The following is a 15,494-nucleotide window of genomic DNA, read 5'->3' as shown; positions in this document are numbered from 1 at the left end:
GTTCCACTCATCCTTTTTTCCTTTCATCCTTCCACCATTCTTTCCCCCCTTTCTCTCTGCTCCCTTCCTTTCTTCTCCTCCCTCCCTCTTTTGCTTCATTCCTTCCATTTATCTTTCTTTCCTTTCATCCCTTCACCCTTCATTTTTTCTCCTTTACCTGCCTTTCTCCTCTCTACCTTCCTCCCGTTCCTTCTTTCCTCCATGAAAAAAGCTTAGAGAGGAGAATAATTCACCAAATAAAATGATGGCCTCTATCGATTCACCCGGCCCCTAAAAAAACCCCGCTACTTCTTAAAATGGTATTCACTCTGACAATGAACTCTCTGCTGCCACCTAGTGCATTGCCCCGGGAAAAGAAGCCCCCACCTTCGTTGAAAGGCTCCCAGCTGTAGAGTCGACCCATAAACTCTTTGGCGTCGAAGGCGGCGCACTGCTCGGCTCGCCGATCCACGTGGGCTCCGGCGCAGGCCTGCCGGAAAAAAAAAGAAGAAGAAATAAGGAGCGCGTCCGGCAATGTGGAAACAGGGGCGGGGGAGGAAAGAGGGAGCGCAAAAAAACCTTCGCCATCTGGAAAGCAGAAGCCGCTCACACCGGGGCATCGCTTTTCATGATGTTTCTTTGGATTTGTGTTCAACGGTAAATCAGCGTTTTCGCCAGTTTGGGAAGCCAGCGGGCGTGTCCTCGCTCGGGCGTCCAGACCAAACCTTAAAGCTGTTCCGGTCGGGCGGCGAGTGGGGATTTCGCGTCGCTTTTTTTCAAAACAAGTTTGTGGTTGGGCGGCTCGGCGGCGCAGTGGTTAGCGCGCGTGCGGCACAGTTCCGAGGTCGTGAGACCGAACCTCCTGTGTGGAGTTTGCATGTTCTCCCCTTGCTAGCGGGGGTTTCCTTCAGGCTCTCCGGTTTCCTCCCACATTGCAAAAACATGCGTGCTAGTTTTATTGGCCTAACCAAATTGTCAAATTTTCCCAAATTCCCAAATGACCAGTGAATGAATGCCCTGCGACAGGCTGGCAACCGGCTCAAGGTGTCCCCTTGCCCCAAATAGTTGGAATGGGCTCCAGCACCCCCGCGACCCTACTGAGGATAAGCCGTGCAGATCATGGATGGATGGATGGAAGTCTGTTGTTTGTGCGGTGGCGTGCGGGGCCTCAGGCTCACGTGGCCCAAAGGGGTCCCGGCCAGCCGAGAGAGAAACCCGACACGCGCGGGAGACGTACTGCAGGTCTTATGGTCGGGATCAGGTTCGAATGCCACGAGGCAGGAACCGGCACGCGAGGGGGCGGGTCTAGCGCTGGACGAGGCGGGGCCTCCCCTCCCCGCGTGATGGAGAGAAGCACGAGAGAAAAACTGGTCAAAAGACAAAGAAGTCGGATGGGAAAGTCAGATTTGAAAGGTGAGGAGGATGCGCTTTGGGACCACCCTGACCAAGTTCAGGGTCCCCGAAATAAGATTTGGGGTTGAACCGAACTCCACTTTCGGCATTAAAAAGCAACCTTGAACGGGCTGAATTCAGCTTTAAGGCGATCGGAGGAAGTGAAGGTCACATACAAGGTCGTTGGAACCCAGGACAACGCAAATTTTTGGATTCGATCGTCGCGGCCTCACCGACCGTCCTATTGTCATACGCGACGATGCTACCGTCGCGACGACGATGGTTGTTCTATCGCCGAGACGACAACGAGGATTCTGTCGTCACGACGACGGTGACGATTTTATCATCGCGGCAACGAGGATTCTGTCGTCACGTGGGCCGCGACGATTCAAACGTCCCGACGACAAAGACGTTTCTAACGTCACGACGACGATAGCGGTCGGCAACGATAACAATTCCATTGTCGCGACGACAACGGGGGACTCGGTCGTCACGACGACGACGAATCCACGGTGACGACGGCTGCCGGTTTGCTCACAAAGACTCGAGCTCGTCGTGACGCCAGTAATTCTGGAAATATGACGCGGCAAATCGTTAGGCACCGCCTCCAAATACGTCCGGGTTCTCGCATCGGTTCTAAGCTCCAGTGTCATCGACGACGTCTTTGTGGTTCAATGAAGCGCTTTTCTCGTTTTTTTCATCTTTATCGTAAGAAATTCATCTCGTCAAAGAGTAAACATTTCGCTTCCTACACGTGTTTCCGAGGCGACACCTTTTTCTCTATTTCCGCCCAAGTCTGTTCCAGTCTGCGTTTTTGAGCTAATGCTAGTTTTTACAAAATGTCTTATTTACACTACGATCCACTGTTTTTTTTGGAGTGTCAGGGAATGGTCCAAGAGGCAGGAAGGGTAAACTCATTTTTGCGTAGACGATCAGTCACTTTTATTTAGAAAATAAAAGTTGTCCTACACGTAGGGACCAAAGACAAAACGAGCCCTTAAGAATCCCACACGCAATTAAGTCAATCTGTGTCAGCCGGTGTCAAGGGGCGGGACCAGCTGGGTGTCATGGCGACCATGCAGGACATGACAATGAGGAATTGTTAATGTTGGCCAAAAGGGTTTAAAGGCCTCCTTTGGGGCATCACCTTTGCCGTGACACGCAAGAAAACTTATCCATTTGGATCATTTGCGACGCATACGTGACCGTCTCCATCAGGCAAACAAACAAAACAAAAAAAAACCCCGAAATAGACATTTCGTCTCGTCGTCACTTCTGTCGCAGGAAAACGTTATCGGCCGGCTCACCGGGTCACGTCGTCGTGCGAACGGGTGAAAAGGACGGCGAGCGTCGCGGCGGCAGGAAGCGAGCGCGGCCTGGAACCCTCCACCCAAAAGAAAACAGGAAGCGGGCCATCCACACGCGTCCATCAACCACATCTTTTTCCAATTCAAGCAGGTTTTCAAGCGCTTTCAAAGCCAATTTTTTATTCTTCTCTTGACCCGACGCTTTATGTGACAAAGCCATACAAACTCATGCCGGCTGCTGTTAGTCATCAGGGAACAAAACATCTAACGGAAAAGCGAAGCCACCGGAGAGCAGCGTCGGACCCATTTCACGCAGACCTAATTTATTTTTTTTCGTTTACTACGATCATTATATCGAGTGAGACGGTCGAGAAACATGTTATTGCTTGAAATTGTCGCCAAGCACTTTTCAACCCATGAAAGCACAACATAAAAGGTAGAATGGGGCGGCGTCGGCTCAGGAGGTAAAGCGCTCGTCTCGGGTCGAGGTCACAGGTTCGATTCCGGACTCCTCCGAGTTATATGTCGGAGTGTCCTTGAGCAAGACGCTGAATCCCTAGTGCCCCCAATAAGCCAGTCAGCGCCTTGCATGGCTGCATGGACGCTGTCGGTGCGTGAGTGTGTGTGTGTTTATGGGTAAGTGTGAAGCACATTGAAAAGCGCTATAGAAATGCAGACCATTTACCATTTAATGACATAGTCAGTCAGTAAGAAGAGCGGGTGCCCTTGGAAGCAATAGGTAGGCAAAAGGGGCCCGGAGATCCAAAACAACGGAGTGCATCCGAGACGACGCTTAGGGTTGCGTTGCTTGACGGACGAAAACAAGATGGGGATCGGGAAAGCGCCGGAGATGGATTTTCACATCTCGCTCCTTTCTACAGGCTTTCCTTTGGGATCGAACGGAAAGAAAGAAAAGCGCGTGGGCCTTTTTCACGCGTCGACGAAAGCGGACGTTTGTCGCTGCCGAACGTGAGGTGTTTTGTTTTCCACTTGTGCCAAAAACACACAAAAAAAAATGGGGCCAGAGCGAGCGCCTCACCATGGCATTTGTTGAAACACGTGTGGCGACGCCCATCATGACATCATCACAGACAAGAAGGGAGCCGTCGAACTAGCGCTTGAAAGCTAGCCGAGCGGGGCGAAATCGCTCTCATTTTGGGGGGGGGCCACGCCGCCACGTGCCGCTTTTCTTCCTCTCGCGTCGGCTCGTCTCAAATGTCCCCTTTTTTGCGCACCTCTGCCTTTCCGCACATTCCTCCTCGCATTCCTCACTCGCTCTTTCTCCACCTTCGCTTTTACTGAACGGAACGGCCCCGAGGGCCGGCTCTTTTTAGTGAGCGACGCGTCGTCCGCACACGAAAGGCCCCGAGAGCCGAGAGGGAGTCGCCTCTTGTCTCAAATTTTCACATCGAAACAAAAAGTATAAAAACGTTGGTAAACCTAAAGTATGCTAAACGTAATGAGCTGTCTCTTTGTAGGGAATGATGGGAGCTGGCTCGCCACCCGTCGGCGGTGGCTCCATTCCAGTCGGTGACGCATCGTTAGAGAACGGAATGACTTTATGACTCGAAGTGAACGACGGGAGCCAACTCCCATCCCGTCGAGGGCAGGCTTCCAAACGCTGACGTTTTGTGGTAATGCCTCGACCGGCCGGCTCTAAGAAGGGAACGATGGGAGCCGGCTCCCTTTGAGACACTGGCAAAAGCGATCGTGGGCATACTGTTACAAAAGAAGTGGTAAAATACGAAAGAAAGCCATAAAGTCAACCCGAGGAGCCGTTTGAGAGCCGGCTCTTTTTAGCCAGCCGAGCTGAACGACCCGGTTGTGTGTTGAGGGTTTGAGGGTGATGGACCCGTGTGGGGGGAGGCATTTGCCGACCGAGAGACAGTCTTTCTTTTTAAATTGTATTCTTTCCATTGTCTGTACAGTGTCCTTGGGTGGCCTGAAAGGCGCTTTTAAATAAAATGCATTATCATTATTATTATAAGAAACCGGTACCAAAGTAGCAAAGAAAGAAGTGGGCACAAAGCCACTCCCGAAATTGCCAAACAAGAAACTGGAAACAAAAAGCAAAGCTGACAAATTCTAAACTAGAAACTCGAGAAGTATGTCACTGGAAATAAAAAACTAACCCGGCATGAAGGTGGCAATGAAAAGCAAGAGGGTAATGGCCCGACCTCGTGCGGGGGATCAAAATGTCCTTTTTAGAATGTGCGGTAAGATCGGGAGCCGGTGTGTGGTGATTGGACACGCCTGTGCTCAATTCAAACCCCGGTCGGGGCCCCCTGGTGGTAGGACCTTTGTCAGATCCTATTAGTTCTGTTAAAAGCCAGAATTCCCACCGCTACTTTCTGTGCGCGAAGCAACGTGTGGGACTTGGAGCGTGATTGAGAACCCCACCCCGGTCCACCGAGACTGACGGAACACGTCACGTCTCAAGGCGAGAAGCCGTTTCGGTAAAGAAAACGCCCGAGAACGATTTTTGTCCCTGCATCGCCGTTGAGACTAGCACGTCACCGAGGAAAGCCTTCCTGGAACATCATTCCTCAGAAACAAGAAGTGCGTGGCAGAGAATACTGTAGCAAGGCCTCGATGGAGACGTCCTCCTGTGCTGCTCTACCGCTGTTTTCGCTAAGCCCAACACTCGATTTACCAGAATCAAGTTTTTCTATCACGCTACAAAGTGTAGGTAAATACAATGATGGCAGAGGCGTTGAATTTCTCCTTCCGGAGATATTCTCCCTACTGCATTTATTGCCATCCTAGCCAGGTTTATAACGATACGACGAACTGAAATCAGGGAGTCAGCTTAAAGGCACCTATTTGCTTGCGCGTCACCCGTGGCAAATAGTAGGCGGCGTGTCGAGAAGGGGGTGTGGTTTATTCGGGAACAAAAAAAACAAAGGGAATTCCACGGGGCGAACGTGAGCACGGACTTCAAGGGTTCTGAATTGCGCTCATTTATTTTTGAATATTTTTTGCCCGGGGAGAAAAAAGGTCGAAGACATCTCGTCGTGGTCGGAAGCCAAAACGGATATGGAGTGTCTCGGCTAAACGCTCTCGAGCCCGAAACTGTGACAATTGTTCACTGCTTCCGCGGGTTCGCGTACGCCTTCTCTTCCATTTCTTTTATGATGCGCCGACTGCAAAGCAGTTTGATCCAAGTGTACACGCTCGTTCGGAAGGAGAACGCGATTTACCGGGTAAAACGCAAAATTCCTCGGGAAACAGAGTCACGGGGATCCGGCTGCCGTTTTGCGGCGAAAAGACGAGCGCTCTAAAAAGCCCCGGCAGAGAAAAGTCAAGAGCCGAAGCCGGGTCCCTTAAGAACTAAGAGAGGCCACTTGCACTTATCTCTCGGCCTCGCTTCAAAAGATAAGTACAAAACGGTTGACAAAAACTATTTCGGTCCGTCGGTATCAGACGCCATCGTCGTCCGTCCCGGACGCGGCCGAAAACCAAGGCTAAGCTCCTAGACGACGAGAAAAACCCCAAACCGGTCGAGGTCGGCCGACACGATTCCTATCCTTTCTGATACGGGATCTGAGAATTCTCCACGCTATTTGAACTTTTTCAGCGGCGAATCCGGCAAAGTCCACGGTCGAACAACAGGGAAGGTGATCCCTCCGGCTCACGATCTTTCCCTTTCGGTATCGTTCGGTCGCCCGAGTTCCCTTTCGTCCTCGAGGGACGGTGACAAGCGAATCCGATGCGGTCAGTGACTATGACGACAACACAAAAAGAGAACGCCTCAGGTTTGAGTCGCAATCTGGCACTATTCTCCATAGGATTTTTTTTGTTCGAGTGCCCCGGTGCCGAGGTCTATAAATATTATGCGACACGGACCTCATTCGTCGTTACTATCTGACTTTTTAGTCGCTTATCCGGCATCTGCTAACCAGACAGAAAGAAGCGGCCGGGGGAGGTTTGGCAAAGGTGGAGCGAACGGCCGAGGGGGAGGCGAGCTCGCTCCGAAACAGCCGAGCGGAATTTGTTTCCGCTCTTCATTTGACCATAAGTACCTTTTCTTTTGTTACTTGCGGCCTCCCGCCCAGGCCGCGAACTGTTCGCAGGTTCCGGCGTGACCAAATAAGGATCTCGCGTCCGCCGGCGAGCGGGGTCCGACTTTTCGCTCCGTCGCCTCGGATCTCGGTCGAGCGTCCGGCGGCCCCCCTCCCCTCCTCCCGATGTCACTTTGAATTGCGACAAGTTCACATTCTTGGAAGACGGCCGGTCGGCCTCCTGCCTGCCCGGGAACGCGGGACGTTTGCCAAGCGCCCGCTAGATTTTTTCCCGTTCCCGTTCCGTTCCCGCGTCCAAAATGTCAGCCGGCGCTAGGGAACGAGCCGACCTTCCCCAAACGTCTCCGGACGACCTCGGACGACTCGCCCTCGTAAAAGCGAGTCAAGGTGCGGGGGGAGGGCCACACGAGTCCCCATCGTGGAAATGAACAAGTTCGACTCAGAGCCAAGATGTCTTTAAAAGTCAAGTTGGAGCGAGACGACGTTTGAATTCATTCTTCATTTCAAACGTGGAGAATCCGAACATTTGATGTGGGTGTTTTGCTGAAAAGGGATGACTCATATAGCAAAAAAGGGAATTTATCTATAACTTGTGTATTTTTGAGCACCTCCTAGTGGTAAAAAATTGTTGGTCCTGTGTCCCTTGCTTTTTAGCCGCTTACAGAGACATCCAGAGGTCAATATTACACATTGTCCCTTGAAAAAGACATTCCCGCCCCAAAAATGTGTCTCCGTTTTGCAAAAGGTTTGTTTTGTTTTTAATATATGTTTTCCCGTTTTTACAAAAATAGTTTGACGTTTTTTTTCAAAGTTATTCAGGAAACTTCTTTTTTTCGGAATGTCTTTTTTTTCAGATTTTTTTTTTCGTTTCACCCAAATTTTGACGCCATTTTTGGGTGGTGATTCCATTTTTTGGGCATTTTAGTTTCCAGTATTTTTTGTTTCGTTTTACAGATTTATTTTCAATTTCTTGCCATTTTTGCGGCATTCGTTTTTCAGTTTTTTAAATCTTCTCCTTTGTGGTGTTTTTTTTCCTGTCTTTCTAAATCTAGTGGTCAGATAATACACGCTGGCCCTTTAAGCCCACCTCACAACATTTGCAAGCTTCTCACTGTTTTGGGGGATTTTTTTATCCTTATTTTTGTGGCAATTTTTTTCCGATATTCTGAAATCTCACGGTCAAATAGGACCTTTAAGCCCCGCCTCCCAACTTTTGCTAGCTGCTTATTGGTCGTAAGGAGGAAACGGGCGACCTCACCTGCGAGAAGCACCTGCGAAATTCCTCCTGGGGGCCGGCGCACCGGTACCGGAGCGTTAGGCTCGGCCCGCTCCCGCCGTGAAGCGGCAAGGTCCCCGATCCCGGTCGGGAGGCTCGGTGTAGGGGCGCGGCGTACGGCGAGCGGGAGGAGCCGGACGTCGAGCGGGAGGAGCCGGACGTCGAGCGGGAGGAGCCGGACGGCGAGCGGGAGGAGCCGGACGGCGGCCAATCGAAACGGCGCCGAGCGTCCCATCCGGAGGCGGAAGCGGGCCTGAAGTCCGGCCGAGGGGGCGGGACCCAAACCCTCCCGGGCGGGCTTCTGCGAGGCGCGGGGGGCGTGCTGGGTACAGAAATGGGCGCGGCCTCCTCCTCCTCCTCCGTGGCGTTGGCTAGGTGGCGAGCTTGCCGATTGGCTCGGTGCAACGGCAGCGAGAAGGGAACTTTGCCGTAGCCGAACTGTCCCGGACGCACCGCCCACCGCCTGGGAAAATACACCCCCGCCCGGATCAAAAAATTTTCCTTGCATTTGGTCCTTTCATTTGTCTTTTTTGAAGTCAATGTTTGCTGTTTTTTGGGGGTTATTTCAGTCGTAATTTGTTTTGTCTTTCCTGCAAATCGAGTTCTTTGATCCCCACACCCTTTCGGGCGGATCTGAATTTTCATCGAAAGAAAGGGCTCAATTTTTTGCCTCTTGAGGGCTTGAGTCCCCTCCTTTTCTCCTTGCAAGCTCAAAATCCATTGATGCCTTCTTTCCTTTTTTCAGATGTCTGTTAAACTATAAAGTTTGAGTTGGTTATTGTACATCTTGAGGGTTTTTGTTTTTGTTTAGGCCTCTCCTGTTCTCATTGTAGGTTCAAAACTCATCGATGTCTTTTTTCTCTTTATTTGGAGTTTCTACTCAACTATAAACGGATCAAATTGTTCAATTTTATTTATTTTTTTGTCAAACGTGGGTCAGTTTTTAATTCTTTTTCGTGGTTTGTTTTTTTTTGGGGGGGGGGTCAATTTTGGTGATCTTCTTGACATCCATTTTTCTAGTCAATTTTTGTTTGATTTTTTTAATCTTTTTTTATTCTTTTTGGTCACATTTTTGCTCCCACAAGAAAAACAAATTGGGCCCATTATTGTTGTTGTTTTTGTTGCATCTTTATTTATCTTTTTTGACAATTTTGTGAGGTTTTGATCAATTTTGGATCGTTTTCCAGTCAATTTATTGTCGTCTTTGTATTATCTTTAATTATTTTTTTGAGTTTTTTTGTTTATTTACAACTGTTTTTTGGTCAGTTCTGTTTGTTTTTTGGTCATTTGTCCTTTTTTGGTGTTTTGAGATTTTTTGGGGGTCATTTTTGTCATTTTTTTGATCATTTTGGTCATTTTTAATGAATTATGTCAGGGTTTTTTGGGTCAATGTGTTTTTTCAAATTTTTATTTGTTCTTGGTCAATTTTGACATATTATAGTTGTTTCAGATTTTTTGGAGGGACATTATTGTCATTTTCTTGGTGTATTTTTGTCGTTTTAGTAGATTTTTTATGGGTCAGTCGGGTGGTTTTGCTCCTTATTTTCATTGTTTAGTCAATTTTGTTGTACTTTTTAATTGTCTGGTATTTTTGATGGTTATTTTTATTGTTTAATGGTCATTGTTCGGTCCATTTATTTGGGTGATTTTTCTTCTACTTTGGTAGGATTCTCTTTTGGGTCAATCATGTTGCTGTTCTTTGATATGCACACCCTTTAGGGTAGATGTGTCTTTTGTAACCTGGTAGTTTGCATTAAAAGAAAGTTCTGGAGGAGAACCTTTTCGAATGTGTCGGAATCGTTTTATCTGGGGTTCGTTTCCTTTCACGTTCTCTGTTTGTTCGGAGGCGGGGTCGGGCTCACCTCCCGGCGGTCGATCCTTCCCGGCCGGCGCCGACCGACCTCCCGTTGCCGCTTTCCGGTCCGGTTCCGGTCCCGCCGGGCCTCCTCACCGTGCGTTGCTGCTGTTGATGATAGGCCCTGGAGGGGGCGCTATCATAAGGGGAGCGGTACACCGAAACGCCGTGGGAGGATCGCTCGTTCCCGTAAAACGAGGAAGAGGGTACGGCGCCCCCCGCGGGACCGTCCCGAAACAGCGACAGCCCCCGGTCGAGGTTCGGACCCCGGTCGTGGGCGGGGTCGAAGAGGGCGGGGCCGCCCGCACCCCAATCGGGCGGCGAGTAGGACACGGGGGGCGGGGTCGGCGGCGAGCACTTCCTGCTTCTCTGGGACACGCCCACTCCGCACGACTGCGAGCAAGTCGACCAATCGGTCCACGTCGACCACGCCCCTTCCGCCAGCCCCGCCTCCGACGCTTGCCTGGATCGCCGGGCGCCTGCCTAAAAGAAAGAAAGTCAAATCGATCGATGACATCCGTTCGAATGCGTCAATTATGAATCATGAATAACGTATGAAATCATAAATACTCTAAACAAAAAGTAACATTGAACATGCTTGTATGGGGAAAAAAATCGATTACAAATTCGAATTGACTGTAAAGATAAACTCAATGAGAAAAATGTATGAGACGTGAACACTAACATGTCTTGCCCTAAAGTTCTTAGGGGGGGGGGGCAATACTTTCGCTAGGCTCTGTAAAAGAGCTGTTAAAGTGGAATCGTCTTCATACGTTCGGGTCTTTCGTTTGCCAAACGGACGGCTGTTCCTGTTCGAGTCGATCAAGGAGATGAGCGCCATATTTTGGAGGACGGCGGCAAAACCTTTTGGAGGCCCCGCCCACTTCCTGCAGGCACACATGTGTCCAGAAGCACACGTGTGTAGAAGGATTTCGCACACGTGTTTCGGGTGCCGCGACGGGCGGCGTGCGCGGCATCGATTCCGGCAAAGGACAAAAAAATGGCGTACGCTTTCCACCGGCAAGGGCGGCGCCCGGGATAAACCCGATTGGCGTTGCGCTAAGCCAGGTGGCGCTTGGGACACTTTATTATACCAAGGAATCCACGCTACTCTATTGAGCTGAAAATCCCCTGAAAAACATTCCAATTCTTTTGAGGAACGGGGGGAAATATATGTGTACCTACGTTGTGTTTTTATTGCAAAATGGGGAAGAAGAAATGCTTTGCAAAAAAAAAAAAAAAAAAAAAAGCCTTGTGGAAAAACTCCCGAAATGAAATTCATGGAAACCACACTCGAGTGCAAGCGGTTATTCCCTTTCAAGTCTCCCAAAAAGTGACTTTTCGGGGCGTCTTGAGAAAAAGGGGGAGGGGGGAAAGAAAGACGGAGGGGGGAGGGGTCCCTCACCACGAGCACCACATCGTACGCACATCCGCTACGTGCCGAGTAGCAAAAGCGGGGGCCTCCGAGTGCCGGGGACTCGCCTTAATGAGGGACACTCGCTGACCCCGAAGGAAAGCGAGGTGAGTCGGCCCCCGGGCCCCCCCTGCCACCCCCTTGATAGAGGCGCGCGGGCCCCCGCATCGCAAAAAGCGACGGCTCGCTCGGACATGCCGTTTAGGGGAGGGGAGGCTTTGGTTTTCCAGGTCTTAGATGAGTACGGGACGCGGAAGCCGGTGGGTGTGACCTTTGACCCCCGGCGTCAAGAGCCAATGACTCACCTTCCTCTCGCTCGCGGAGGTCGCGACCTCTGACACGGCCCACAGCGCCAACAGCCTGCGTGGAAAAAAAAATCAGAAACATGTTTTTGTTCGTCTTTTGCTCCGGCGAAGCGCCGAAGGACGCATCCGTGATGAAGAAAAGCCACGAATGAAAACGAATTGCACCGGCGTGAACGCAAATCCGGAAGAAACATAGGGAAGAAGATGTTTTCGATATAAAGAAACGGAAATGGGGCAGCACGACAACACGGTGGTTCGCGCTCGTGCGGCAGAGTTCTGAGGTCATGAGATCGAACCTCCTGCGTGGAGTTTGCATGTTCTCCCCGTGCTTGCGTGGGTTTCCTCCCACATTCCAAAAACATGCATGTCAAGTTGATTGGCCTAACTGAATTGTCCCTAGATGTGAATGAGCGAGTGAGTTGTATGTCTCTGTGTGGCAAGCAGATGAGGGTGTCCCCTGCCCACTGCCCGAGGACAGCCGGGATGGGCTCCGGCACCCCCGCGACCCTACTGAGGATAAGCGCTGCACATCATGGACGGATGGATAAACGGAAATGAAATGATGGCCAGCGTAGCTCAAATCACAGCTGCAATGGCCAGACATCTCAAGCCATCTGGAGGGACGAGAACATGGCAAAGAATTCAAAGAGCAGACTCTCCATTGCTACGCAGATGACACTCGACTCTATCTTCCGATGGAGGTATCTGCCGGCCACATTAAACCTTGGAAATTTGGAGGCCTGCTTCACTGAGATCAAAGAATGGATGTCACTTAACTTCTTGCGCCTTAACTCTGAGAAGGCCGAAATGCTAGTGATTGGTCCGTCTCAATGCCGTGACTTGTTCTTAAAAAGGGCTCTGAACATTGACAAATGTAATCTTAGCCAGAGCGACTCGGTCAAAAATGTAGGCGTCCTATTTGACCCCCATCTGTCCTTTCAAACACACGTTAAGAATATGACTAGAAGAGCTTTTTTCCATATACGCAACATTGCTAAAATTCGTCCTATGCTGTCTCAGTCGGATGCAGGGATTAGAATTCACGCGTTTGTTACTTCCCCTCTCGATGACTGTCATGCACTACTCTCCGGTCTCCAGAAGTCCAAAATCAAGAGCCAGCAGCTGGTACAAAATGCTGCAGAGAGGCTTTTAATTAAGACAAGAAAGTTTGACCCCGATTTGAGCTAACCTGCATCGGCTCCCTGTTAGCTTAAGATGTGATTTCAAGGTTCTCTTGGTAGTATACAAAATCATTCACGGACTTGCTCCCTCCTATCTTTCAGATTTAAATTCACCCTATGTTCCGGCCTTCGCTCTGAAAATGCTGGTCCATTAGCGATCCCAAGAACCAAGAAGAAATCCGCAGGTTCGAGAGCGTTCTCCATCCAGGCCCCGGTGCTGTGAAACGCTCTTCCCCCTGAGATCGGATCTGCAATCTAAGCGGAAATGTTTCAATATAAGCTTAAAACACACTTCTATTCTATTCTCATATGAATAACCTATATTTTTTGTTGAAAATATCCGTGTATTATTTATTATTGCAACATCCATTTCAGCCTGGTCGTCCTGGAAGGGGGATTACTTTATGTGCGGTCTTTTCTCAAGGTTTCTTCATTTTTCTCATGTTGAGGGTTTTGAGTTTTTCCTTGCCCTCATGTAGGTTTCAGACCAGGGGATGCTGTCATGATAGTCTGAAATAATAGTCTGTGGTTTGCAATAACCTGTGCAGCCCTTTGAGACTCTTTGTGATTAAGGGCCAAACAAATAAAACTTGACTTATCCAAGCACTGCCTTCTTCCATCTCCCTGTACGCTTGCGAAATACGGAGTCTCACGGCAAAACTGGAAATGAAAATTCCAGCCGTGGAGATCCGAGCTCGATCCTTCTCCAGGGAACAGTCCGAAGGAGGCAAAAGAGGAGCAGGGCCCACCACATCGAGGAATGGACCGGTACCCTCTTTGCAGGTCAGCGGTGAAGAAAACTGTCCGGCGTTGCGCTCGAGGGATCCTCGGACCCTTAGAAATATCCATCAACGTATATCGAAGGATTCCAAGAATTGAGATTGAGACCATTCCGAGTGCCTTGTTTGAGCTTGTCACGTGATATTCTTTGAGATGACAGAAAGAATGTCCTTGAAGCCAATGAAACGAAGAAGGCTTCGTGGCGAAGAAGATGAGGAATCCCAAAGAGTGTCCGCCATGGATGTCCAGCGTCCGACCGAGGTCGCTCGTCCGGCTCCTGCCGAAACGCTGAAACGGTCTCCGGCGGATGGCTCGGGTTTCTGAAATGGATACGACCCCCGTACCGGACAATTTTCGAGCCGTTTTGAAGAATTAAGGAGTTGAATTCAGGCAGGACTCGCTTTCGTTCTGCTCTGGCAACCCACTGTGTGTTTTTACGTCCGATTTGGGAGCTGAGCGGCCGAATTTCCCAGGCGAGCGCGAGCAACAAGTGTCTTTTCCACGCGTGGACGCACCGCCAGACCGCTAAACGACCGCAAGAAGAGCGCGAGAGGAGCACCGCGGCACAACTTTGGCTTTCTTGTCGGCGCGCTGCGAGTGACCGCAAGCCGCGGCGGTCAACCGAACACAGGCGAGCACGCGCCCCACGCGCACGTCAGGACCCCCGACTTTCAAGAAGACAAAATGAGACCCCGAAAAGTCTTGCCGAGAGACTGCCACCGACAGGAGCACGCGCGCGAGAACACGCACGCGACAAATAAAGACCCCAGCGTCGAAGTGCCAGAAACCGAAACGATCCGGTGCATAAAAAAAGGACAAAAAGTGCTGCGAAGAGAGTCAAAGAGAGCGTAGCGCCCCAAAACAGACGCGTGCACGCATTCGAGGGAAAAGGTCAGGATCTCCCCCCTTCGCGACCCTTTTCTAAATTTCGAATTGCGCAAAAAGAACGCTCCAAATGTGTGCGTCAAAAAGAGAGCTTTCCGAGAAGAGGCGAGTCAAGTCAAGACCACCGCCACAAAACCAAAGGAGCGACACCGCGCGTCAAAAGAAGACCCGAACCTCCAGGAATTTGCAAACGAGAGTGCCCCCCCCCCTCCCCAGGCCAGGCCCTTATACCTGAGGAAGGAGGCGATCCGCATGCTCCTGGTTCGGGTGAGGAGCGATCGGAGAGTGGCGAGGGACCCTCGACAAAACGGGGGAGCCCAAAAAAAAAGAGAGAAGGAGAAAAAGTCAAATCAAAGGGAGGAGGCTTTGTTTGCCTCCAACTTGTCGTCCTCTGCACTCTCTCTCTCTCTCTAATGCACGCGCGCGTGCACGCCTGTCCCCCCTTAGTCATGCCCGCCCAGTGCAAAGTGGGACGTCTTTCTCGTATTCTGTATTTCTTCGTTTGTTTTGTCAAGTCCAGGCGCCGCTCCAGAGCCCTTTTCGAGCAAACTTTTTCTCCAGCCCGCGATCAACGAAAATCAAAGCGCTGCGAAGAGATTGATCTCCGACAAAATCATTTTGACCTCTTTATCCAAAGTCTTTTCTTCTTTTATCTTTACCTTTCCCCCCATCCGTTCTCCTTCTCGTCATTGAGCCCATTTTCCATTTTTAAAAAAATATTTTCTTCATTTTTCCCTTTTCATTGGTTTTAGTGTTTTTCCTTCCCTTCCCACCCCTCCCCCTCATTTTTTTCGTCACCCCCTCATTATGTTGATTTTCAATTGACTCCTTGAAAAAAATGGTTTCTCCCATCTTTTCTTTTTTCCCTTTATTTTGTCATTTTCCCCATTTTTTTCTTAGTTTTTTTTTATAATTTCTTGCTCCCTTTTTCATCATTGTTCCCTTCTGTCGTTTTTCATTATTTTTGTCACGTTTTGGAGGCCAAAAACGAGGGAAGGTGGCAGTCAGGAACCAGAACTAGATCCGGACCCGAACGCGTGACGTTTTCGCACAACCCTTTTATTTGACAGGAATTGGGGAGTCCTGTACGTCAGGCAG

The 15,494-nt window shown here is 50.0% G+C and overlaps 1 protein-coding gene across 2 annotated transcripts in view; it reads right to left on the bottom strand.

Moving 5' to 3' along the window:
• adamtsl4 (ADAMTS like 4) overlaps positions 1-14,787 on the bottom strand; it is a 28,300-nt gene extending 13,513 nt beyond the window's left edge. The window contains exons 1-5 of one of the 2 annotated variants that reach the window (XM_088327600.1): positions 14,628-14,787; positions 11,551-11,605; positions 9,839-10,314; positions 7,959-8,439; positions 367-469 (exon numbers count right to left, since the gene is read on the bottom strand). In XM_088327600.1, coding sequence (XP_088183726.1) covers positions 367-469; positions 7,959-8,439; positions 9,839-10,314; positions 11,551-11,605; positions 14,628-14,650 — 1,138 coding nt within the window. In that variant the 5' untranslated portion in view covers positions 14,651-14,787. The remainder of the gene's footprint in view (positions 1-366; positions 470-7,958; positions 8,440-9,838; positions 10,315-11,550; positions 11,606-14,627) is intronic. The other variant, XM_088327599.1, reaches the window with a different exon arrangement.
• Positions 14,788-15,494: the final 707 nt, after the last annotated feature.

The sequence above is a fragment of the Urocampus carinirostris genome, chromosome 2 (assembly GCF_059441175.1).
Source record: "Urocampus carinirostris isolate Australia breed hairy pipefish chromosome 2, RoL_Ucar_1.0, whole genome shotgun sequence".
NCBI classification, from domain to species: domain Eukaryota; kingdom Metazoa; phylum Chordata; class Actinopteri; order Syngnathiformes; family Syngnathidae; genus Urocampus; species Urocampus carinirostris.
Note: the sequence above shows the minus strand (reverse complement) of the source record. Positions and strands in the feature narration are given on the sequence as shown.